Genomic DNA, 27,215 nt, shown 5'->3' with positions numbered 1-27,215 from the left:
TGGGTCAAAAGGCAGTTCCATTTTTAATTTTTGAGATAACTCCATAGTGCTTTCCACAGTGGCTGCACCAATCTGCGATCCCACCAAAAGTGCCCTGATGTTGTATGAAGATTAGTGAAAAAACTAACCACCCTGATTATGTGAAGATTATAAACCCACTGATTATAGACAGTATAATCTTCATACAACAGGGTGGTTAAGTCTTTTGTGAACCGGCAGTTGAAAACCACTGGTCTAAATCAAACTAATATGTGTTTGATAATAGCCTTTATTTCATTCATCATAATGTCCTTGAGATCCATCCATGTTTTGCATGTATCACTAGTTCATTTTTATTGCTAAGGAGTATTCTGAAGTATTCAAGAACATGAGTTTCCAGTTTTTGCTTTGCCCCATTTAGGCTGGTAGCTGTAGATTTTCGGTAGCTGTTCTTTATCAAGTCAGTATTTCTAGTGTATTGAGAATTATCATGAATGGGTTTTAAATTTTGTTAAATGCTTTTCCTGGATTAACATGATCATATGAATTTTCTTCTTTGTATTATTAACATGGTAGATAGCATAAACTAGTGTTATATTTCTCAAATCAACCTCAGTTGGTTATGATGCATTACTTTTTTCATGTGTTGATGAATTCAATTTGCTAGTGTTTTGTTGAGGATTTCTGCATCTGTTCGTGAGGAGTAGTGACCTGTTGTTTTCCAGTGTCTTTGGCTGGTTTTGGTATCAGGGTAATATTGGCTGCATGCAATGAGTTGAGAAGTTGTCCCTCGAATTTCTAGAAGAGAATGAATAGAATTGGTGCTGTTTCTTTTTTAAATGTTTTAGAGAATTCTCCAGTGAATCCATTTGGGCCTGAAGATTTTATTTTTTAACTATGAATTGAATTTCTTTTTAAGACTATTCGGATGATCTATTTCAAGAGCTGGCAAGTTTTTCTGTAAAGAGCCAAATAGAAAATAGGTTTTATAGGTCACGTGGTCTCTGTCACTATCCAACTCTGCATTGTGCACAAAAGCATCATGACACAGTACATAAACAAATAATAGCCAAATCCAACAAAACTTAACACACTGAAATTTAAATTCCATATAATTTTCAAGTGTCACAAATTATTTTTTCCTATCACTTAAAAATGTAAAAACTATTCTCAGTTGATAGGCTCTATAAAAAACAGGCAGTGCACTAGATTTGGCCTGCTGACCAGTTTACCCTCCTAATCTATTTCGAGTTATTTTTGATATTCTAAGAATTGGTTCATTTCATCTAAGCTATCATATTATTATGTTTAGAATTATTTATAGTCTTCCCTTGTCTAAATCCTTTAAATACTATGGAATCTGCAGTAGTATTTCTTTCCAGATATTGGTAATGTTTTTTTTTGGGGGGGGGAGTTTTGGTCAGTTTTATCCATTATATTGGTCTTTTCACAACACCAGCTTTTGTTTGATTTTCATTGATTTTAGCTCTTGGATTTATTTTCGCTGTTTCTAGTTTCTTGAGGTGGAAACTTAAGTTTCAATTATTGAATTAAGACTTTTCTTCTTTTCCAATATTGGTATTAAGTATATAGTAATAGATTTCCCTTCTAGCACTGTGTTAACCGTGTATTTTCATTCAGTTCAATATATTTTTAAGTTTCTCTTGGGTCTCTTTCACCCATCCAGGAGAGTGTCTTTAAATTTTCAAGTGCTTATAGATTTCCCTTTTATTTCTTTCAGCTTGATTTTGGTTTATTTTCCTTTTCTTTTTCTAGTTTAGGTGGAAGGTTAAGCTATTGATTTGAACCTTCATTTTATTTTAATAGAAGCATTTAATGCTGTAAATGTCCTGCTAAGCCCCATCTTAACTGCATCCCATGAATCCTCATATCTTATATTCTTACTTTGTTTAGTTCAAGAAATTTTTTACTTTCCCTTTAGACTTCTTTTGTGATGCCTTGGTTATTGGATATCTCAGTTATCTGTTATTGATCTCTAACTTATATTGTCCCAAAACTTACTTTGTATAATTGTTTTAAATTTGTTAAGGTTTATCTTAGGACCCAGAATAATTGACTATCTCGGTGCATGTTCCAATTGCAATTGGAAAGAACATGTATAACTATCAGGTAGATCCCATTAGTTTGTGGTATCATTTTCTTTTATAGCCTTGCTGGTTTTATGTGGTAGTTCTTATTACTGAGAGCAGGATTTTCTAGTTAGGAGGATGTGGGGTCCTGCCTCTGTGCTGTCATTTGCTTAATGCATGGATGGCAGTGATTGTCAGTAGGGCTTCTCCCCAGTGTTTGAAGTTTGATGTTTCTTTACTGATGTTTGCTTAGTGCAGGGTGAGCATGGCCCATAGGGCCCATTGTGCAGTCTCTACAATGTCTGGTGGGGTGCAGGAGAGGCACTGCTTCTGCCTGTGTTAGTGCAGGGAGGGATAGTCTACAAGGCTCTGACCTACAGTCTCTGTAGTACCTCATGGGGAGGGCAGGTTGTCACCTCAGTAACGCAGGCTAGGTAGGAATGGTTGACATGACTCTCATAACTTCCGTTAACACTCAATGGGATAGGGTATTGCTGTGTAGTTTGGGGATGGTCGAAGGGCTCCACACAGGTCTCCTCAGTGCTTAGTGGGGAAGGTGGGTGTGCTCCCATTAATACAGGGTAGTGACACTTGTCCGGGTTCCACCCATAGTTCCCACAGCACAGGGTGGGAGGTACAGCTTCTTTCATGGTTTTCACCAGCAGCAGAGCAGGTGTTGTCAAAAGGGTTCTGTCCTGTAAACCTGCCATTCCTCTGGTCCATTACCAGCGAGCAGGGTTGTTGGATTTTTATTTATTTATTTATTTAGGTCTGTGCATGTTGTTTTCAGATTGCCGGCTGCTTTATGAAGCCCAGCCTGGTATACATAAGATGAACCCAAAACAGGGGGCTTGTGGGTGAGACTCATGGTTAGGTCATTCCTTAAGTCCTGAAGTCTCTATCCAGTCTGTCCTCTATTCTACAACTTTCAGAATATTCTATTAGGGCCCTGGCTGGTTGGCTCAGCAGTAGAGCGTCGGCCTGGCGTGCAGGGGCCCGGGCTCGATTCCCGGCCAGGGCACATAGGAGAAGCGCCCATCTGCTTCTCCACCCCCACCCCCTCCTTCCTCTCTGTCTCTCTCTTCCCCTCCCGCAGCCAAGGCTCCATTGGAGCAAAGATGGCCCGGGCGCTGGGGATGGCTCTTTGGCCTCTGCCCCAGGCGCTAGAGTGGCTCTGGTTGCGGTAGAGTGACGCCCCAGAGGGGCAGAGCATCGCCCCCTGGTGGGCAGAGTGCCGCCCCTGGTGGGCGTGCTGGGTGGATCCCGGTCGGGCGCATGCAGGAGTCTGTCTGACTGTCTCTCCCCATTTCCAGCTTCAGAAAAATCAAAAAAAAAAAAAAAAGAATATTCTATTAGTTGTTTTTTTGTCCTGAGTCTTTAGTTGTAATTAGCAGGAGGAATAGCTTAGAATTCTCTTACTGTCTTTTCTGTTAATAGATGCCCTTCTCCTTCAATTTGTAGGCATCACTGGGTATGGAATTTTCATTCCGAACTTGAAAGATGATGTTTTCCTATAATTCAGGGTATGTTTTTTTTTTTTTCTGATAAGTTAGCAATTATTCTTATCATGACCCAGTATATAATGTACATCAATCTGGCTGCTTTCATGATTTGCTTTTTTATCTTTTTCTTTTTTTTAGGGATGGCTGTCTTGTGTTTATTTTCTTTGGGTTCATTGAGCTTTTATAAGTGGGTTGATATGTGTCATCAAATTGGGAAAGTTTCAGCTGTGATTTCTTTTGATTTGTTTTCTGCCTTAATCCCTCTTAACTACTTTAATGCTTTACCTTTTCTAACAAATAAACTGTTTATTTTGCAAATCAGTCTTTTATTTTGCTATACTTCAGTTTGAATATTCTTTTGCTGAGCCCCTGTCAAATTAGCATTAAACCTAGCAAGTGAAATTTTCATGTCATATTTTTCAGTTCTAAGAGGGCATTATTCTTTCCATTTCTCTGCTGAGTCCTTCATCTGTTCACTAATTATGTTTAACTTTTCATTTAAGTCCTTGAATATATTTATGTAACTGTTTTGTTACTCGATAATTCTACCATCTGGGTTATATCTGAGTCTATTTTTATTATGTTTTTCTCCTAGCTATAGGTCAAATTTTTCAGCTTCTTATGTGTAGTAAAGTTTTTTTGTATGTTGAACATTCTAGATCAGGGGTCCCCAAACTTTTTACACAGGGAGCAAGTTCACTGTCCCTCAGACCGTTGGAGAGCCGGACTATAAAAAAAAAAACTATGGAGCGTCGGCCTAGCGTGCGGAGCACCCAGGTTCGATTCCCGGCCAGGGCACACAGGAGAAGCGCCCATTTGCTTCTCCACCCCTCCGCCGCGCTTTCCTCTCTGTCTCTCTCTTCCCCTCCCGCAGCTAAGGCTCCATTGGAGCAAAGATGGCCCGGGTGCTGGGGATGGCTCTGTGGCCTCTGCCTCAGGAGTTAGAGTGGCTATGGTCGCAACATGGTGATGCCCAAGATGGGCAGAGCATCGCCCCCTGGTGGGCAGAGCGTAGCCCCCTGGTGGGCGTGCCGGGTGGATCCCGGTCGGGCGCATGCGGGAGTCTGTCTGACTGTCTCTCCCTGTTTCCAGCTTCAGAAAAAGGAAAAAAAAAAAAAAAAAAAAAAACTATGAACAAATCCCTATGCACACTGCACATATCTTATTTTAAAGTAAAAAAACAAAACGGGAACAAATACAATATTTAAAATAAAGAACAAGTAAATTTAAATCAACAAACTGACCAGTATTTCAATGGGAACTATGGGCCTGCTTTTGGCTAATGAGATGGTCAATGTGCTCCTCTCACTGACCACCAGTGAAAGAGGTGCCCCTTCCGGAAGTGCGGCGGGGGCCGGATAAATGGCCTCAGGGGGCCACATGCGGCCCGCGGGCCGTAGTTTGGGGACCCCTGTTCTAGATGCTAAGTTCTTGAGATTCCAGATTTCATTAAAGTGTTGAATTTTGTCCTAGTGGGCAGTTAATTTATTGGTCCTTTACCTCGATCATGTCCTGACTTCTGTTTAAACTTTTATAGGCTGGTCTAAAGTTACATTGTAGAGTGTAGCCTTTCTAGACTCTGGATTGTTTTCCTTTCCTCAACAATCACAGCCTTATGTGTTTTCTATGCCTGATAAGTCCCTGCAGGAATTTTACCCAACTTTATTATTGTATTTATTTCATGGGTTTTAACCCTTTACTCATGGCCAGAACTAGAAGGTGTGCTCATTGTTTTCATCACTTCCTAATTGATTCTAATATGCATTCAAGGTTTATAACTGCTCTTAATGCAGGGTTTTATAATATTGTCACTATTGACATTGGGCTGGATTATTTGTTCTGTAATTGCAGGCCACCATCCCTGGCCTCTGTCCAGTAAATGTCAATAGTACCCTCTTTTCAGTTATGACAACCCAAATTGTCTCCAGAAATTGCTAAATGTCCCTGTGGGACAAAATGTTCCCAGGTTGAGAACGCTGCTCTAGCAGAATTAATTATTGCATACCTTAAGCCCATGCTCCTCAAAATGTGTTATGCCAACGAGCTGCACTGGCAACACCTGGAGGTTCTCATAACACAGAATTGAAGGTCTCATATGAGACCTTTGGAATGAGACCTGCATCTTACAAGATCCCAGAATGATTTGTATGCTTTTTAATCTTTGAAAAAGAATGCCATATACCAGGGGCCAGCACACTTCTTCAAGGGCCAGGTAGTACATATTTCAAGCTTAAGATACAGTCATTATCAGAACAAGTCAGCTCTGCCATTGTAGTGTAAAAGCAGCTATAGATAATACATAAACAATGGGTGTGGCTGTGTTCCAATAAAACTTTATTCACAAAACAGGCAGCTAGCCAGTGAGCCAAACTTGTCTAACATATGTCATAGACTATCCCAGTCAGATCTCTCAGTAAAGTGAAGACAACTGGTAAATTCTTTGGTGAATGAGTACCTTCCTATCTTTCATGTGTTGTTGCTTAAAGAGATGTGTATGTTACACATATTTTCTGTCTTGAAATTTTAGTAGCTCAACTTCTATTATCTAGGTGGGGATATCATACAGTCCCATATATAAATAAGTTAGATATTGATACTGCTTAAGTTAGCTTACCGGTGGCTATCAGCCTTCAGAAATATTTGATTTGATGGCATGTCTCTTTTTCTTTGTGGAAGAACAATATATTTTATTGGCCCAGTGAAATATTCACTTATTGCCTTTAGCAAAGTAAGCTGACAAAACTTCAGGAAAATTATATTTGTGTGACTTGGTTAGAGCAGTTTAAATTTAGTTATCCTGCTCACCATACCAAATGTTCCAAGTCCCCGCCAGAGTACAAGGGTAATGTTTATCTTGGCCACACCTCTTGACAATTTTGTTGTATGCTTCTAGGCATTCAGGTTTAACACTGTAAAATTTTAATTTGTATATACAGTCTGTTTCCCTTTTTTCTAGAAGATAAGAATGAGCATCTTTTCCCAGATCAACTTTCTAGACAAATAAGGATTTTAACTAGCTGTCTTCTTGAGATCTGTTATTGGAAGATGTCAACCTCCGGAGGCCAAGCAGGGGGTAGGCTGCTAGCCCAGTCTGTCTACTCAGTGAGGGCAAAACCATCTTGTTCCTTTAGAATCACTGTTAATTATTAATGACCATAAAGCCCTCTAATTCTGACTGATACCCATAAGATTAAATCTGTTTCTTTGTCTTGCCAAGAAAATTCAGTTTTCATATTTTCTTATTTTTGTATTATAAATTAAGAGATGGGCTTACTTACTGGTTTAATAGAACCAATCAGATCTGACTCTTTGGTGCTGGTAAGTAGCTTATAAACTCGTAAAATCTAGACTCTCAAAATAATTTCTCGGGTAAAATAAACACACAAAAACTTATTTAGCATTTTTATAGCATACACAAAGTAAGTACATATGTATTTTTCCATAGGAGAACACAAGGAGAAGACAAAAATATTATGGGTCGCAAGATTTTTTGAATGAAGTAAAAAGTTCTCCACAAAAAGACAGCTATATGCAGTTCCCAACCTCACTTTATGAATCCCATCAAGATTTTACCAGTCGTGATAGATTCAACAAGTCAAGATGTCCATCTTGTTACACACACACTCCTACAACTGGTATGAAAGTCCCAGACTTAGAAAATTCTCCAGGATTTTGGCCTGCAATTCCCCAGTTTACCCTCAGTGAAGAGACACACGCAGATGTGTATTATTATGGTTTCACCATTCTTGTTCTTTTGATGTTGATATGTATTGTTTTATTTTATCTCTGAAGATACCAAACAGAATCCTTTTGATAATTTTTAAAGTTCCAGTTCTTCACAGAAATGTTGCGTTCTTATTTTAGGGCTTCCTCCCAGACATCTTCAAGGTAATTGGCTTATAAAAAGAGAATACATTTTAACAAAGTAAGTTTGAACAGTCTGAAAAATTGCTTTATACCAGAAATGGTATCATGATCGATAGTTTGGAAAATACTCTTCTGAAGTTTCAGATCACCCAGAAAATTTAAAAGGGTTATTCTAAAAAAGAGATTAACCTTTTTTGATCAAAGGAGCAATTTGGAAATTAAAATGTTATTTATAAGGACAACTTACCATATAGAAATTTTTTAAATATATGTTATGTCTCAAAGTTTTAAATAAGCTGATATATACATTTCTTGTAAAACACATAATTAAAAGATAAGGACATTTATGAAGTGTGATTATTGCTTACCTTACTACAGTATGGACATTCACCAAATAAGATGTTAAAACTCTGTCTACTGGTCTGTAGTCCTCTCAACCACTGAAGATTTTAAAAGATAACAGGAGCAGTGTTAGCATGATTAGATACTCCAGAAATCATTCCCTGTCTTTTTGAGTACATTATATTTTTATTCCAGAATTTTATTTTATTTTTTGCAAGAGTAAGGAGGCTATTTTCTAAGCCAACATCTGACTACTAATATGCTGAATAACAAGGGGAAACCAATGTGCATTCCCAGGTCTATGCGTACTGGTAAATAACCAAATTATGGGCCCTATAAAAATTTGATGAAAATTATTCACCTTTTCTTCCCCTGCAACACACACAAATAATGCATACAGGTCTGTGGCATTCATAGACCTACCTAAATCCATTAATCACAAGTTAAAGATACCATAGTCTCTTGACAATTTAGATCTTAAATTATTTTTATTTATCCATTTTAGAGGGGGGGGGGATGAGAGAGAGAGAGAGAGAGAGAGATAAAAGGAGGAGAGGAGCAGGAAGCTTCAACTCCCATATGTGCCCTGACCGGGCAAGCCCAGGGTTTCGAACCGGCAACCTCAGCATTCCAGGTCTACGCTTTATCCACTGTGCCACCACAGGTCAGGCCGACAATTTAGATCTTAATTCTGATATTAATCACCAATACCTCAACCATAAATTGCTTCATTTTAAAAATTTAAATGAATACTCATTATTATAAAAGAAAGCACATGTTTCCTTCAGAGTACCTCTATAATTAGACTTGACATTTTATCATTTATATAAGGTAAACTGACATCTCTACCTCAGTCCTCCCTTGTTTAAAATGCAGATAGAACGAACTCCTATCACTAATCACAAAAATCAGGTAGTGATCACCACACAACTGCATGGTGTTTTGTATACTGATGAATGTATAACTTACTGTGTGTCAACTGTGCCCTAAGATGAATGCTATAGAGAACAAATGCAGAGACAGGAAAAAAGCAGACTTCACATACAATGTCACTGACTGAGATGCTATGAGATATTCAGATCATAAAATGTGTTCTCCTCAATATCAGAAGTAGGATTATTACATTTATTCTTTACCTAAATTTGCCTGAAAAGTAACAAATGGTACATAGTGCTAGATTCTTTTCACCTTGTTGCTGCCACTACTCCCAACTAGATGCATCTATAGTTTGCATGTTGTCACACATGGTATTTACTCAGGGTTACAATGTGCCATCAGTTTACTGTATGTCAGTGTAGTCCATGAATGTATTCTGGATACGCTTCCCCACTCTTGGTTACTCTCGGACTTTTATTTTCTTATGAGGAAACGTAATGAGGAAATGAAGCACGTGGACATCTGGAATGAACTAGTAATACAGGAGCTGATGGCAAAAGAGGAGATCACAGAAATAATCTAAATATTTCAAATAGGCACTCTTCCTGTGTTGTGCTAACTGAAAAAAGTCTTGTTGATGTGGTTTTTATTTTACCTCATATAAGCATATTTGATGGAAAGGCTGTCCACACTGGGGATTATCACACACTTGATCAGGAATGGCACCTTCTAGGTGATAGGCGTAACAAATTCCACAATCCATAGAAAAGTCCTTCAAAGGAAAAATATTATAAGTATGTGTTTAAGGCACGTAAGATGAAATAAGAAAGAATAATATGGAATAGACAATGTTAAATTTTTATAGCTTATTAATTTTATAATTTATAAATTAGTTTTTATAAAAGTAACTATATCACTATGTTATAGAAAACAGTCACACTACTACTTAGTGCTCCCCTTTTCATCCAACAAATTATACACACAGATACAGAAAAAAATTCCATTTTTTTGTCTCACAATATGTTTGGGCTTATAGCAATTTCCCATATTGTATATCAATATAATACCACTGAAGTATGTAAAAGCAGGAACTAATATAAGTGAATTGTGTAATTAAAGGAAAAGACAACAATATCGCCAGCACTTTAGTAGTCTATAATTTAGCAGCTTTGTAAAAGATCAATTTTAAGTTTATTTGCAATATAGTGGTGTCTGTTCAATTTTGAAAAACTATACTGCCATCCTTCACACTTATATGTAAAGTTAAATAGAACTTCATTTCAGTCATCCGAAAGCAGATAGTAGAGAAAATCTAAACATCTCATTAGTTACTTTGAATCTTTACTATTTTTAATAATACAGATGTCTGTCATTAATTTGCTATTATGAAAACCATGAAAAAGTACACTTAGAGCCATTAATCAAAGGTTAACAAGACCTTTGACGCAACTGTTGCTTGCAGTTGGGAAGTCTCTTATAATATCCATCCAGTTCCCTCACTTTCTGCCTCATTTTTCTCTGGTGCCTAAAAGAACATTTAACTGTAATTATACAGCAGGGTTTGGAATATCAAAGCACTGAAAAAACTTACAGATTTTTCCAGGATAGCACGAGCTGGAAAGTCAATTTCTAAAACATCTTTCAAATTTTGTAACAGAGTATTTTCTGGATCCCTGAAAGCACGGGGGAAAAAAAAATTACTAAATTTGTAAAATCGTAGAAAAGTAACAATTATATTGCAAAGATATTGATACTTACCACAAATGTATGTTCCTGCTCAGCTTAATTCCCAGGGGTTTCACCACTTCAGATATTTAAATAAAAAAGTTTAATAATTTAGGGGTTGCTATTCTCATTTTGTAAAACCATATTTGGCACAAAATTTGTTTCTAACTTAAATTGACATGTAGCACTGTTGGTTTTAGGTGTACAATATAATGATTTGGTCACACATATGTTGTGAAATGGCTACCACAAGTTTACATCCATCACCACACAGTTATATTTCTTGTAATGAAAACTTTTAAGATCACTCAATAACTTTCAAATATACAATATAGTATTGTTAACTATAAAATTTAAGTAACTGACTAGAAAATATATTAAAAACAAAAGTGTATAGTTCAAAATGAGACATTTTTCATTTAAAATAATTACTATTAATATTTTAGAATATTTTAACAGTAGTAGACAAGAATTTTATGATTCTGTTAAAACACTTAAATCTGAGATCTCACACCATGGTCAGCTCCAAGAAAGCAGCACTCAGGAAGCATAGTAGGATGCCTCGGATCGACCTCTATGTTTATTGACGCATTGTTCCCTAGAATAAAAGAATATTCAAGTTTTTAGAAGTAGAACAGTTCATCAAACAAAAAAATAAGCATCTGGGTGAGTACTTATTTCATTATTCTGCACAAGAAAAGAATAACCAAATGTCTTACAAATTATTTTATAAAGGTAAATATATGTGTATATTACAATTTAATTAAAGAAGTAATTTTGAAATTATAGTTGTGGCTAACAATTTTGGGGGCCCAAAAAACAGTCAGTCTATAAATTAATATAATTTAGATTAGAATCCTGGTCAGGATTTTGTTAAAGTTTAAGTAAAAGGTTCTATGAAGTGATAAACATCTTTAATATGAAAAATTGGCAAATCGAATATATAAGAATATCTAAATTACCTTTTATGACTTTTTTAGAAAGTAATATAGTCAAATGTATAAAAACTAGAAATACAATAAATTTTAGAAATAAACATGCTTAGGATTTGAGTTTTATGAAATTTATAAATATACTCTGAATTCTTTTGCTCCCTGTGAAGTTTTCCCTTGGAAGTGAATGGGTTCAGTTCCTATTAAATTTGAAACTGTTGATTTAGTAAAAACTAACCTTGCTTGCAGAATCTACAAAAAAATTATTTCTACTTGGCACTAGATCCTTTTATACATTTTAACTGTATTAGAGTACTGTACAAATTTCAGAAATGACTATTTTTTGAAGGTATACAATATAATTGTTTAAGGTCAATTTAAATGTCATTTTATGATAAAAATGACTTGATAAATTATATATACTATGTACTGTATAATCCTTTGGCCAAGGTTGGCAACAATATAAATGCTATTATTAGACAAAAAGATAACCAAGTAAAATAATATAATTCAATAAGAAAAACAATTACAAAAAGGTAACTTTAGGCATATCACTTGCTCTTTTCTCCTGAAATATTTACATTTAAATACACAGTAAAAAAAAAAAATTCATCCCCAAAAGTCTGAATAGTTAAATTCATGCAGAAAAATCTCTAATAGTCTAATGCCATCTTTAGATTCATTTTCCTAAATAATTCAAAATATAAACAGTACCTTAAAAAGAGAAAAACCTCATTAACCCTCTTTTTCCCTACCTACTGCAATTCTGCGTGCTGTTGCACTCCGTGTAGGTTTTTCTGGCTCAAGTACCCAAGTCTTCTCATCGATTTCATCCATAACATCCCAAAATGCCTTCAGTGATTCCAATGCTGCCAGAAACTGACTATGGATGTTTATTATGGAGCTCTGTAAAAGGACAGATGAAAGTTTAATAAGTTGTATGGCACTATCAGTAGCAGATAATCTTTCACTTAATTTAGACATTTTAACCTTTTCATTTCAGGTAAAACTAGACTCGAGTAAGAGTCAACGCTCCCTGCTTCACATGTGTCTTAATACACTTCCATCAGTATTAACAGAATTCCATGGTCACTTATGCAATTTTCAAGAAACAATGGCTTTTTAAAAACCATACTTATTTTTATTATGGTGAACTTTGTACTATATGTATAACACAATAATTACTAATATAAGTAAGTGTGTATGTATAACTTTACTTTTAAACATTATGAATAAATAACTTTCCAGATTTAATTAAGCAAAAAGTATGAAAGTAAAGGAAATGTGTAACTCATGTTCTTTACTTCAACCCCCTTCATTGGGATTCCTCCGACCAGGGAGTAGAATGAGAAATAGCTAATTTGTTTACCAATTCCCCAACCCTCTTTGTCCGGTCATCTGTTTTTTTCCAACCATTCCTCGACCCCCTTACCTAGTTAATGATATCCCCATCTCTCCCTTCCACCTTGGTGCGGCCATTTAAACTAGCCAATCGAGAAAAAGTAAGATTGTACGGTCAACACTCCAGCCAATGGAGCAAGACTCAGCAGCCTAGGGCCTGAATTCGGGATAAAAAAACAGAATTTGTCCTCTGCCTGGCGTGCTTGCTGGCTGGCTTTCACTAGAGGTAGCACGCCCTTCTGCAGAAGTTATTAAAGTTGTCTTGCTGAGGTAATTTGTCTCCACGAGTCTTGCTTAATTCTACCTCTAACAAGAGTTAACACTGTATTTTTCTGAATTAAATTATAAATTAAAGGTGTTTCCTTTTTCTCATATATTCAATAACTGATCTTTTTATATTAATCTTCAAATGTACATATTTAAATATTTAAAACCCTCTCCAAGACAAAACACAAATATGTCTTCCTAGAAAAGAATCTCACTGTATCGGGTAAACTATAATCTTTAAAATGTCTGTGACAGATATTTTTAACCAGAGGATTATAAGATTTGAGTTTAAAAATATATATACATCTTTATATTCTCTAAGTAATATTTAATTAGCATTTATTTCAACTATAGATATAGATAATAAACCACAGAAGTATTCCCAGGACATATAACTTTCTACTTAATAAAAATAATTTTGGAAACACATAGGGAACTTAAATACTAATATCTAGATTCCACTCTCAGCCATTCCTTTTTAATTGATCTTGGTTCAATGTAGCTTTGGCATTGGGACTTTTAAAAGCTCCCTGACTGTACTGTGCAAAGTTAGAAACCACTAGGAACAATGAAGAATAGCCATCCTTGTTATAGTCCAAAGGTTACCACAAGTCCTAATTCTAAAAGATTCAGGCAGTCCTGCTATATGAATGAATTATGTCTTCATACAATTCAATTCAGCAAAAGTTTATAATGTGTCTTCTAATTATGCTATATTGTAGATATTAGTGACTAAAAAATATAGAACACAATGTTAGTTAAGACCACAGACTTTGTAGTCAAAGCTTGAGTCTCATTCCTAAATCCATTACTTAAAGCTAGTTGCATCTTTCTCAGCAAATTATTTAACTTCTCATAGGTTGTTTAATATGAAAATAGGGTTAATCCCTTGTTAATATTTGAGTGAGATAATATACATAAAAATGCTAAATGCTTAGCATATAGTGTATACTTAAAAATTGATAGCTGTTATTATGACATAGAGTCCTAGACCTAGAAAAGTTTGCAGCCCACTAAAGGAAATAGCAAATCAAAAAATATCTAGCATAAAAGGATTACCCTTAATACAAAAGGTTAATGAAAAAATCAATAAAAATGAAATGAATTAGCCTGACCTGGCGGTGGCACAGTGGATAGAGCGTCGGACTGGGACACAGAAGACTCAGGTTCAAGACCCCCGAGGTCGCCAACTTGAGCACGGGCTCATCTAGTTTGAGCAAGGCTCACCAGCTTGAGCCCAAGGTCACTGGCTTAAGCAAGGGGTCACTTCGATCTGCTATAGCCCCCCAGTCAAGGCACATATGAGAAAGCAATCAGTGAACAACTAAGGTGACGCCATGAAGAACTGATGCTTCTCATCTCACTTTCTGTCTGTGTGTCCCTCTCACTGTCTCTCTCTGTCACACAAAAAATGAAATGAATTAAAAAGGAAAATAATTATCCCAATGACAAAATTCACATGATCAAATACAAAATAAGTTTATCAAATATTGTCATAAGTTTAGACAATATTTCTCTAATTACAAATCTTCAAGGTAAGAGATGAGCAAAGCCTTAGCATTAGAGGCTGGTGAAAATGAAGAGGTACAGTGGGTGGGGGTCTGCTTTCACCAGAGTGGCTTTCCTTCCATGACTGAAGTACATCCTCAGTCCCACAGTTTGGTTTCTCTTTTACAGCACTCCCAGTATTAGTTACTGGATTATTACAGAACTCCACTGCAGAGGTGAGCATTTTTAGATCCTGTGAAACCATGGTGCATGCATGCTCTTAATCCATTCTATAATAATCAAGACTGCTTTGCTTCTGATTTGACTACAATGATATTGTTCGAATGCATCATTGGTCTCTATTTAGTATGGTTTTTAAAAACTTTTTATCCTGATACCAAAACTAGTATAAATGAATTCAGTAAAGTGGCAGGATACAAAATTATTATTCAAAAATCAGTTGGGTTTTTTTTTGTATTTTTCTGAAGTTGGAAACGGGGAGGCAGTCAGACAGACTCCCGCATGCGCCCAACTGGGATCCACCTGGCATGCCCACCAGGGGGCGATGCTCTGCCCATCTGGGCGTTGCTCTGTTGCAACCAGGGCCATTCTAGCGCCTGAGGCAGAGGCCATGGAGCCATCCTCAGCGCCCAGGCCAACTTTGCTCCAATGGAGCCTTGGCTGTGGGAGGGGAAGAGAGAGACAGAGAGGAAGGAGAGGGGGAGAGGGGGAGAAGCAGATGGGCGCTTCTCCTGTGTGCCCTGGCCGGGAATCGAACCCGGGACTCCTGCACACCAGGCTCTACCACTGAGCCAACCGGCCAGGGCCTCAGTTGCATTTTTATATACTAAAAACCAACTATCAGAGAAATAAAGAAAATAACCTCATTTACAATTGCATAAAAAATAAGAATAAATTTAATCAAGGAGGTAAAAGTCCTATACTCAGAAAATGTAAGACACTGAGGAAGAAAATTTAAGATACAAATGATCATGTATCATGATCGTGACAGAATATGTCATGATATCTATCATGATCATGGATAGGAAGAATTAACATCATTAAAATGTTCATATTACCCAAAGATTCCATGCAATCCTTATCAAAATATCAATGGCATTTTTCACAGAACTAAACGAACAATTCTAAACTTCACATAGAACCACAAAAGACCCTGAATAGCCAAGTAGGAGGTATGCTACCTGATATCAAACTATACTACATGACTATATAAATTAAAACAAAATGGTACTGGCATAAAAAACACACACATACATAGGACAGTGAAACAGAACAGAAAGCCCAGAAATAAACCCATGTCTGTATGGTCAATCTATGACAAAGGGGGCAAGAATATACGAGGGGAATAAAAACAATCTCTTCAACTTTTGTGTTTTTGGAATTGGTTTGCATCCACAAATTCCTAGCAGGAAAAACAAAGCAAATAAATAGCTTAAATGTGGTAAAGATCTAAAAATAACACCCAAAATATTACAACTGGTTAATTTACTAATCTAAGAAAAATGCCATCGTCTTTACACATATATATAGCACCATGGTTAAAGGAGATGGAATACAGAAACAAAAATAGAAGACAAAAAAAATGGAGAAAAAAATTGAAATTACTACTTACAAAACTATAAAGAAACAAAAAGCTTTATGTCCCAAAAGCAATAAACTAGCTCAGGGAGAAGAAGAGTATCCCAGAAACGAGTATGATGATGTAGATCCTCTCGCCTAAGCCTTGCCATGTGGGAAAGAGAGGACAGGAGGAAAACAGCCTCAATAAGCTCTGTCCTTAAAAATATTTAAAAAAAAATTTTTTTTTGAGAAAGTTAGAAAATTTACAGCAAGCTGAGAACAGTACATTCTATTCTACCCACTCCAGAGATTTGCAGCAATGGCCCATGTTGAAGGCATTCTAACCTCAACAAACTATTTTATGTGTGTCTGTCCACCTCTGTAACATTACAAGCACTTCAAGCAGAAGAGCTAAATTTAACGGGAGCTATTCACTGATATGGAGTCCAATTTCCTGTGTTAAAAGCAAAGGTCAGAAGAATAAAAAGAATGTATTAATCTTGAGGAAAAAAATAAGACATCTTCACATGACTAAAAATATCAGGCATGAAAATATTAAGAGATCAATCTAACATTAGACTCACCTAAGGCATTTAATGAAATTCTTTGCACTGAAATCAGAGTAGCAGGACTGTTCTATACATGGGCTTCTCAGTGAAATCTGTGTGTGGGATCCCTACATTGATTTACAGAAAATTTCTGAACTGAAAACATTTCTGAACAATCTTTAGTTTTTAAAAGATTCAACATTTAAACCTTGAGATTATGAACCATTAGAAAGTCTATTCAAAGTTCACCAAATCATGACCTTACAAAAAATACTAACAGGCTTACTGTTTTTCCTGACCAGTTTTCTACTTAAAGCACAGTCTATTTTGGCAATGCTGACCAACTTTTAGGTTGGAAAGCACGCCTGAATCAAGTACCCTTGTACTGAAGCAGGGAAAGGTCAGGTTGGTTATTCTTATTCGTGTTTAAAAAATAAACCTGCCTGGCCTGTGGTGGTGCTGTGTACAAAACCGTGGACCTGGAGCACTGAGGTCACTGGTTTGAAACCCTGGGCTTGTCCAGTCAAAGCACATATGAGAAGCAACTATGAGTTGATACTTCCAGCTCCTCCCCATCACCTTTCTCTCTCTCTCTCCCTTCCCCACCCCAAAAATCAATAATTTTTTTTTTTAATTTTTGAAAAAAAAACTGACCAGTGGTGGTGCAGTGTGGATAGAGCATTGACCTGGGATGCTGAGGTTGCAGGTTCAAAACCCCAAGGTCGCCAGCTTGAGCAAAGGCTTATCCAACTTGAGTGTGGGATCATCGACATGATCCCCTAGTCGCTGGCTGGAGCAAGAGGTCACTGGCTCAGCTAGAGCCCCTGGTCAAGGCACTTATGAGAAGCAATCAATGAACATCTGAAGTGACACAACTACAAGCTGAGGCTTCTCATCTCTTCCCCCTCTCTTTCTCACTAAAAATAAAAATAAACCATCAGAAGATTACATTGTACCATTATTCAAAAACTTTAAAAGGCATCATATTTTTTTATGAAGCGCAACCAGTAAATAGAGAGGTAGATGAAAAAGTTCTCATTAGCTCTATGGCTACAGACTAGTGAAAAACTGTTCAGCAGTTTCATGGAAAATTAAACATGTATCTCCTATATGATCCAGCCATTCCACTCCTAGGTAGCTGCTGAAAAGAAATGAATGCATATGGTTCACATACTGACATGCACGTGAAATTCACAGCCATTACATTGTAACACCCACATCTTCAAAACAACTGGTATGTCTGCCCCTCAGCCTAAAGGGACAATATGTGGTATATCCATACAACCGAGACTACTACTCAGCGTAAAGAATGAACTGTTATTACATGGTGCAACATGGATGAATCTCTGGTTATGCTGAGGAAAGAAAACAGACATAGGAAAGTATGTGCAATTATATAAAATTTTAGAAAGCAGATCAGTAGTTGCCTGGGGACCAGTCAAGAGGGAGAGAAGGGAGAAAATAAGGGCAAGGAGGAAGCTTGGGTGTAATGGAAATGTTTATTTTCTTGATTACAGGGATGATTTTACAGGTATAAACATTTCTCAAATTCCCCAAATTACACATTTAAAGCATGTTCGGTTTATTGTGTATCAATTATATCTCAACAAAGCTGTTTAAAACAGCACTCATTCTGATTTCTGGACAGCAATGGATCTACACAGCAGTACCTTCTTTGCAGTGTATGTTTCAACAATTAGAAGCTTTGAAGAACTTAGAAAATGGAAACATTTCTAACAGTAAGGACAAAGGCAGAACAGTGTTCACGTTCCCACCACTTAGAGAATAAAATCTATCACTATTACATGTATATATATAATGTGTATATATTGAAGAAGGAAGGAGAAAAGATATATAAGGGAACCAAGAGTTAGCTATTCCCCTATAACTGTTATTAAATTATGTTAAACTAGGAAAGCACTTAAGCAGAAAAGTGAACACTGCCAATCTCAAAATGTAATGCTTATTATCTTTAAAAGCATTGTTACTTTTATAATACCTGAAGTGATCTAATAATATCAGTCACTTAACCAGATCTTACAGTAAAATATCTTCATCTTAAGTACTATTATTTCCAATATTTTAATAATTTTCTCAATCCCAAAAATGTGATCTTTTGTGCTCTGATGACACTTAAATTAATAGCATAATTTTCTGGTTCTTGCAACAGATGCTTTCCATTCCGATTTTTTTTATACTTTCCTATAATACTTGAGGATAAATCCTTTAATCATCATTTTTGTCTTTATCTCTCAGGGATTCAAAAGGCTTCAATAGAATAAGGAAATATCAAGAGATTAGACTTTTTAACAAATTTAATTTTAATATTAATTGCAATATTTCTAATCAGATATCTTTAAAGATGGTAACATTTCATTCATTTGCTCTTATTTGGAAGCTTCATTGATGTTCTCAACTCTTTCTGTAGGTATCACTGTAACTAAATCTATGTAATCAAATGCTATTTTCTATTAAGTAATCCATAAAGAACATATCTCTTTGTACATTTAAGTTTATTTTGACTAGAATTGACCACTAATGGTTTAAAAGACCTACCACCATTTTTCAAGTCATGTGAAAAAGGTATCTGCCCACAAGGTCAAATGAAACATATTTACTTTGGGTGTAGCCATTACAGGATTATAGCTGTTTTAAGAAAAGACTAAAGGAGGAAGGAAACATTTGTCAAGTGTATACTGAAAATAAACAAACACTTTTAATTTGGTCCTTAGTTGTCCTATATTCTAGACCCTGGTCGGCAAACTGCAGCTCACGAGCCATATGTGGCTCTTTGGCCCCTTGAGTGTGGCTCTTCCACAAAATACCACGTGCAGGCACTACCTCGATAAGGAATGTACCTACCTATATAGTTTAGATTTTAAAAATTTGGCTCTCAAAAGAAGTTTCAATCGTTTCACTGCTGATATTTGGCTCTGTTGACTAATAAGTTTGCCGACCACTTTCTAGACCATTAAAAACAACAATAAAAATGAGGCCAATTAGGAGAGGAATCTGGGTAGATGGCTAAGTAGGAAGCACCGAGAATCTCTCTCCCCACCTACACAAAAATTGCACTAACAAAATATCTGATGTATTTATTTTAAAACTCTGGAATCTATGGAAAGATGGTACCTTTGGTCAATTTAAATTCCTAGCTTGGCAGGGGTTACCCGTCACCCAACCCCCAGACCTATGAGAGCCGTGCAAACACTCCAGACACAGCTGCACACAGCTTGTAGAGCCAGAGTGGGCACAAAGGACCCTGTAGTTCAAACATCAGGGATCTGTGTGCTGATCACTAATTGCTGCTTCTGACCTCAGAGCGGCAGACAGTTGATGCACCACCCTCACTGCCGCAAGCCTACCACAAGGGTCAACAACAAAGTCAGATTTAGTAACATTAGCAGGTAAATCACTAATGTAACTTAAGGTGGTACTGAAGGCATCTGATAAAAAAATTGTTCCATAAAAGTATTTCATGTGCTTACAGTGCAGAGGTCTCAAATCTTCTACAAAACTTCAACTTTGATAATCTCAGAAGTCATCTGAAGTTAAAATGATATATATTCCAAGTCATAACCAATTGCCCACTAAACACATCTACTTACATATACCAGAGGCATATCCAAGTCATCAAATTCCAAACAGAACTGTCTCTACACCTGTTCTTCCTGCACTATCTCACTAAAACTGCCAGCTAACCTCGGCACCCACACCAGCAGCACTGGGAGTAATCCGTGAGATCTTGTGCATAAGCAATCACTAAATTCTCTCAATATAACCTGTGAAATTTTCTCAATTTCCTCTACTACCCAGCACCCATGAACCTAGAACAAACCCTGATTATTTCCTGCAAGGATGTGTACAGCAGCCTCTCGATGAGCTCCCTTCACTGCAGGCTTGCCATCCTCACTTAGAACCCTCTACACTGGCAGAGTGACCTATTTTTCTAAAAAAAAAAAAAACATGTTTTAGGCCCTGGCCGGTTGGCTCAGCATCGCCCCTGGTGGGCATGCTGGGTGGATCCTGGTCGGGCGCATGCGGGAGTCTGTCTGACTGTCTCTCCCCGTTTCCAGCTTCAGAAATAAAAAACAAAACAAAACAACAAAAAAAACATGTTTTATTGAAATCTAATTCAGAGAGGTGTGGTGTGTGCATGTGTGCGTGTGTGTGTGTGGCAGGGGTTGGGGGAAGCCATGTGAAGAATTATAATATTTCTTGGCATCTAAAGAAATCTGGGAAGACCAAAGTCAAGAAATAGCAGGCCCTGGCCAGTTGGCTCAGTGGTAGAGCATCCGCCCAGTGTGTGGAAGTCTTGGGTTTGATTCCAGGTCAGGACACAAAGGAGAGGAGACCATGTACTTCTCCGCCGCTCCACTGCCTTTCTATCTCTCTTCCCCTTCTACAACCATGGCTCAAATGGCTAGAACAGAGTTGGCCTGAGGATGGGTGCTGAGGATGGCTCCATGGCCTGCCTCAGGTGCTAAACCAGTTCAGTTGCCAAGCAAAAGAGCAGTGGCCCAGGTGGGCAGAGAATCACCCAGTAGGGGGCTTGCTGGGTAGATCCCAGGGTCCAGGCACATGCGGGGTCTCTGTCTCTGCCTCTCTGCCTCTCACTTAATAAAAAAAAAAATGAAAAGAAATCAAATAAATTTATGAAATTGTAGATGTAAGTTGTGCTATCATAGAGTCCTTTCCTCACCTTAACCCTATTATAGCCAAAAACAAAACCAAACAAAAAACACTTTGAGAAATGCTACTATAAAACAAGATTCTGACCATGTGACCCTTCTTCCATATAATCCCAACACTTTGAGGATAAAGGCCAAGCTCATTAGTATAGCAGACCCAGCCTAACTCTAGCAAAAGCTCCCGTCCATAGAGTACCAAATGATGTGCAATTCATGCATTATCTCCTAGGATTTCATACCTTTGTTCTTTGGCTAAACCAGTTCTCTCTTCCCAATCCTAACTTCTCATTCCTTATGACTCACTGAGCTTAAGTAATACCCTATCCAGAAAACTTGCCTGACCACATCAATTCAGAGTATATGCCTCTCTTCTGCCTTATCAAAACAGCCCATCATCACTCAACACATTTTACTGAAATTACCTTTTTAAATCCCTCTCCTTATCAGACTAAGGGTGACTCAGGAAAACCCAGTTTAGAGTATTAAAACCTGCCTAATTCACCGTAATATTCTCAGGATCCTGCTCCATACATAGTATATAAAAAATGCTGCATTTATTGTTTCCTACTGAAAGCTATTGCCTCTTTTCTGTTTATGTACTTTCACAAGTTTTTACAGAAGACTTGACCATGACAGCTATACAATTTTATCTAATAAAGCACTAAAATTAGGATATAAATTCTCTAGTAAACCTTTGTGAGTCAGTTCCCTTACTTATCTTACCTTAAGTTCTGTGAATGTCCAAAGAACCCTGAACTTCCCACACTAACTCCCACCAAATTACACAAGGGGGTGGGAAAATATTTAAATCAGAGGATTTAATTCTTTTGTCACTTGCCTCTAGTTGAAAATGTGAAACTCCACTCATATTTAGCACACTTATTTAAAATTTCAATACTTCTCTTAAACTAGAAGCTATTAGTGAAAGCTATGAAAAACAATTTACACATTCATCAGAATTCAAACAAAGTAAAAACTACACATTTAAGATTAAGAGTTAAAGCTACTAGGTAAGGAAGGTAGGTAGATTAAATACAAACATCTAATTTTACTCTCTCCTCAAAACTCACTATCACTAGAACTATGTTGCTTTTTGCCCTTTCCAAAGGATCAATTGATATAAAATACATCACAACCTAAACTGGGTTTATTTCAAGAATGCAAGATTGGTTTATTAGGAAATCAAACAATATAATTTACTACATTAACAAATTAAAGAGGAAAAATTATTTGATCATCTTGACATAGAGAATATGTTTGATAAAAATTCAACTTTCATTCATAAACTCTTGGCAAACTAGAAATAGAAATAAAAATAAATTCCATTAATTTTGAATAAAGTATTTCAGTACAAGAAATACATGGCTAAAATATAACTAACTTTGAGATCAGGAATCTATATAAATGTAGAGATAATCAGTTCCTAGTCTGTGAACATATCAGTTCTTAACTTGGTGGACAAATAAAAATGCAATTATTACTAAAAACTTAAATGAATCTAAGGATTACCTAGAAAAATAAATACATGGCATTACTAACATTTTAAAAGCTAAACTACTTTGGTGAGTGATAAGTACAATTTCAAAACTACTCACTGAAAACCCAATTCTAAATGAAGACTTAGGTGATTTTTATATATTCTTAACTTTGCTTGTTTCCTCTCTCTCTCTCTCTCTCTCTCTGATCAATGAAGGGTATTTTTAAAATAAATGTTACTGAATAAAAGGGCAACAATAGATTCCTGACTTCAATAGGTCAAATTGCTACTTTTAATGCCATATCACAAAATCTCAATAATACATTAAATTTCTTTATTTTGATCAATGTGATGTCTTTTTATCTGTACCATTTTGGCAACAAGAAGAGTACCAAGAAGACAAAAGCATATTTAATTAACCAACTTAAGAGTGAACAAAAATCTAGTACTATGAGTTCTCCAACAAAGACAGCAAAGAGAAAACTGGTAAGAAAGAGAATCCAGTAGGCCAGAAAAGGAGAACTTTCCCAGGATTCTTTATAGTGGAGATTGAGGGTTTTTTTCCTCTGACATTGTTTGTTTTAAACCAAATTTATTTTTCTTTTCCTATTTTTTTTAAGAGAAGGAGATGCAGAGAGACAGACTCCCTTAATGTGCCCCAACCAGGATCTACCCAGCTAGCCTACTTGGGCAATGCTCTGCCCATCTGGGCACTGCTCTGATGCTCAGCAACCAAGCTCTTCTTAGCGCCTTAGGCAGAGGCCATGGAGCCATCCTCAGCGCCCTGGGACAACTCACTCCAATCAACCCATGGCTGCAGGAGGGAGAGAAAGAGAGAGAGAGGGTAGAGAAGCAGATGGGTGCTTCTTCTGTGTGCCCTGACTGGGACTCAAACCCAGGACATCAACATGCCAGGCCGATACTCTACCAGTGAGCTAACCGGCCAGGGGCCAAGTTTATTTTTCTTAACATCTCTGCAAAAGAGAAAAAGTTAATTATTCCACATACACATGAACTGAGGTAAAGGGAAGTAGTGTGATTAGTTTGAAATGATACAATTAAGTCAACAGCTAAAATGTAAACAGAACCTAGGATACCCAACTGCTACTCTATGCTCTAACTAATGGATCATGCTCCCTGCTATGTAATAGGACTGTTTTCTTTAATTACAAATTCTTAATTCACCATCAGATTATTAGCCAGTGGCTTTATCATTAGTTTTGCTCTTCTTGTATTCATGGCATTATTCCAAGAATATGAGATTTCCATGTTAAAAATATAAAGACCACTGCTCACTGTATTATACCAAATCTGAAAATTCCAACCGCCTTGCCAAGAATACTTCACCAGCCTGCACTTAATTGCACATTTATAGGTAGAACTGCAATTTTAACTTCCATTTTGGGTTGGTCAGCAACCTGGAGAAAATGAATTTTTTTTTTTATAGAATCATTAATATCAGTGCACTTAAAATCTTACATTTGGGAATTTTATAGTCTTATTAGTCAATACTATTTACAATGTATGACCGTATGACCTGTATGTAAAAGTCCAAAAGATAACAGATTGCTAAAGATACATTTTGGAGCATATGTCAGGCTGGGAAGCAGATAAAAATGGCATGCTCTGACATTCTGTACTAAAATCTATGAGACAAAATTGAATGGAGTAAACAAAGTAAATATCTGAGAAGAGGTACACAGTCACTTGTCTTTGAGAAGCACTTTGTGTTTCTTTGGCACATATCACAGCAGCAGTGGTAGCAGCAGCCTTGCCCTTGGTGCTGATTTCTTGCTACTCTAAATGTCTCCTCTGAGCCAGAATACACTGGCTGTTGCTGATCATGCTGTGAGACACCTGCACTGGCTACTAGGCTTGTCATGACGCACAAAACCCTACCATCTTCAGCTTGACATTGTGCAAGTTATAATTATTCATCCAAATGAATATGTCAGAGCAGCAGCAGCAGACCTCTCATCAGAGCAAAAGAAAAATACATCAAAACATTATCAACCCAGCAGGAAGACAGGGACCATAAGGAAAATTACCCATTTTTAATATGGATGCCACAAAGCCATGTCTATTATTTTATAAAAAGAGAGAAAAATAAAGATCTTCCAAGTTTAAAGTTCAGAAACACTGAATCCAAAGAAAAAAATGTACAAAGGAGACAAGGAACTGTTTTTTTAAATCAATTCTCTGGAACCTATTAACAGTCTCTACTAGACTACAATAGTAACATTTATTTTGCTTAAGAGCCACGACTATATAAAACTGTTTTAAAAAATCACAAGTAAAACTGTTTCCAACAAGTCAATGAAAAAAGGTCAAAAACAGCAAAGAAGTCTAATATTGCATCTTACTTTCAAAACACATTGCCAACACTCATATCATGTCTAAAAGACTCAAAAGTAATATAGCTGGTAACATCACCAAAATACCTATGATGTACAGCTAGACTTTAAAAGAAGAGGTAAATAGTATATCTTGAAAACTTTCTAAAGTTCAGAGGCATGCATAAAAGAAAAACTGAAATCAACCTCCAATCTCTACAAACGAAGATGGCACATCCAAATTCAATGAGTATACACAAAATAGGCAAATGTAAATACAGATTCCTATCTCCTAAATACTTAAATATGAAAAAAGTACAACTTTTAGAACAAACTATAGAATATACTTTCAGAACAAAATAAGCAAGATTTTTTTAATTCAAGACAAAATAGGAGAAATCAGAAGGAAGAAACTGATAAGTGTGACCACATTGCAAGTTAAACTTCTGATTAACAAACTATATCATATACAAAGGTAAAAGCATGCCACGGGGAGAAGAAACTTAACTCCCAAACTAATCAACTAAATTCATAGCCAAAATATATAAGAAATGCTTATAATAAAAGAAAATATTCAAATAGGCTAAGATGATATAGTATATACAATAATAATGATTTATTATCCTTGTTAAGAATAAAGGTCAGACTAAAATCAGACTAGTAACTGGAAGGGATTTGGGAAAGTAGGAATTACTATGCATTGCTGGGTAGGAGAAGAAACTTATACAACCATTTTGGGAAGGCAATCGGCCATGTTTAGTAATCTCAAAGAGGTACATTTCCCTACATTCCTCCATTTTCACTTCCAGGCCTAACCCACACTAAAAGCCTCACAGGTGTACAAAGAAACATGTTAGGATGGTCACTGCAGCAAGAAATTTGGTAAGAAAATTGTGAACAACCTTATCAGTAGGGCAACAGATAAATTAACTGGTAGATTCATACAGTGGAATGATATAAAGCATTTAAAATAAATGTACTACTACACAGAAACAATGTTGTAGGAAAAAAAGACTGCAAATGTTATAGAATATGTAGAAAATGTAGAAAAAATATGCATACATAGCATACACATCAATTTCAGAGAAGTGGTTAACTCTAGAAAGGAAGAGGAGGATAGAAAGAGGAAAGGAGAGAGGGGGAAAAGGGGTAAGTCATAGTTGTTCCAAAAACATTTATTCCTAAGAGAGAAACACAAATAAAGAAAAATATATCTGAAGCAAATGAGACAAAATTTAACATCTGTCAAATCTGAGTTATGGAAAAAAGGTGTCCAAAATTTTATCTTTATTTTGCTCAGAACTTTAGTTTATGCAATAACTTAAAAAATAATTTGTGACATTCCAGTTACTGCTAATTCATTCTATTTTCTTGGAACTGTTACAAAACAGAAAACTTGTATGACCCAATTTGAATTAATATTATAAACACTTACTCCATACTTATATATGCAAAGCACTTGAGCTAGTGTTAAGTAGGGATACAAACATTGTTTTTAATTTCACCAAAGATATTCTAGCTTAGTAGAGTCACAAATTAATTTTGCTAAGTGGCAGAATAAGGTAAGTGCATTTTTCTGTAGAGATGCAAACTTTTTTTCACAGAGTCAAGTCTGGGGAAAACTTGTATGGTTATTGACATTTAAAAAAAACTTCAAAACATTTAAAAAGTATTCTTCAACCTTGGGTTTTATATATATTAAAGTAGAATTTAGAGATAGCATATCTAGAAAGAATAATACAATCAAGATACAATGTTATCTCATCTCATAGAAATCAAAGATAAAACTTAGAGCCAAATAAACAATATATATTTAAACACACACACACACACACACACACACACACACATACAAACGGAATACAAATTTTATATAATTCCAATTCTTAAAATAAATAAACACAGTGTTCTTATATATTTATAATATATAACAGAATATCAAAAGCAAATCTATGATTTTTCCTCTCCTTTAGTTTGCTTTTTTCTCAATTTCCATCGAAAGGAGGAAGACTTTTTTTTTAAAGAAGAAAATGATAAAAATAACTTTTGAATATATAGGTATAATAAAATGACATTTAAACCGTCACAAGGCTATTTAAATCCTGTTAGGTGAAAA

General features: G+C 36.2%; 2 protein-coding genes across 8 annotated transcripts in view; one reads left to right on the top strand and one right to left on the bottom strand.

Annotated features, from left to right (window-relative positions):
- Window positions 1-7,361, top strand: part of VRK2 (VRK serine/threonine kinase 2) — a 101,249-nt gene extending 93,888 nt beyond the window's left edge. For 3 of the 7 annotated variants that reach the window (XM_066378221.1, XM_066378219.1, XM_066378218.1), the window contains exon 14: window positions 7,017-7,361. In XM_066378221.1, the coding sequence (XP_066234318.1) occupies window positions 7,017-7,361 (345 nt within the window). Of the gene's footprint in view, window positions 1-3,530; window positions 3,593-3,709; window positions 3,997-7,016 lie in introns of those variants that run through there. The other 4 variants (XM_066378222.1, XM_066378224.1, XM_066378223.1 and 1 more) reach the window with 3 other exon arrangements.
- Window positions 7,333-27,215, bottom strand: part of FANCL (FA complementation group L) — a 57,325-nt gene continuing 37,442 nt past the window's right edge. Inside the window, exons 8-14 of the mRNA XM_066378226.1 lie at window positions 12,069-12,219; window positions 10,896-10,979; window positions 10,415-10,460; window positions 10,248-10,329; window positions 9,312-9,428; window positions 7,807-7,878; window positions 7,333-7,467 (exon numbers count right to left, since the gene is read on the bottom strand). Coding sequence (XP_066234323.1) covers window positions 7,432-7,467; window positions 7,807-7,878; window positions 9,312-9,428; window positions 10,248-10,329; window positions 10,415-10,460; window positions 10,896-10,979; window positions 12,069-12,219 — 588 coding nt within the window. The 3' untranslated portion in view covers window positions 7,333-7,431. The remainder of the gene's footprint in view (window positions 7,468-7,806; window positions 7,879-9,311; window positions 9,429-10,247; window positions 10,330-10,414; window positions 10,461-10,895; window positions 10,980-12,068; window positions 12,220-27,215) is intronic.

This window comes from Saccopteryx leptura, chromosome 3 (assembly GCF_036850995.1).
Source record: "Saccopteryx leptura isolate mSacLep1 chromosome 3, mSacLep1_pri_phased_curated, whole genome shotgun sequence".
Taxonomy (NCBI): Eukaryota; Metazoa; Chordata; class Mammalia; order Chiroptera; family Emballonuridae; genus Saccopteryx; species Saccopteryx leptura.
This window is presented reverse-complemented; position numbering and strand designations above follow the sequence as displayed.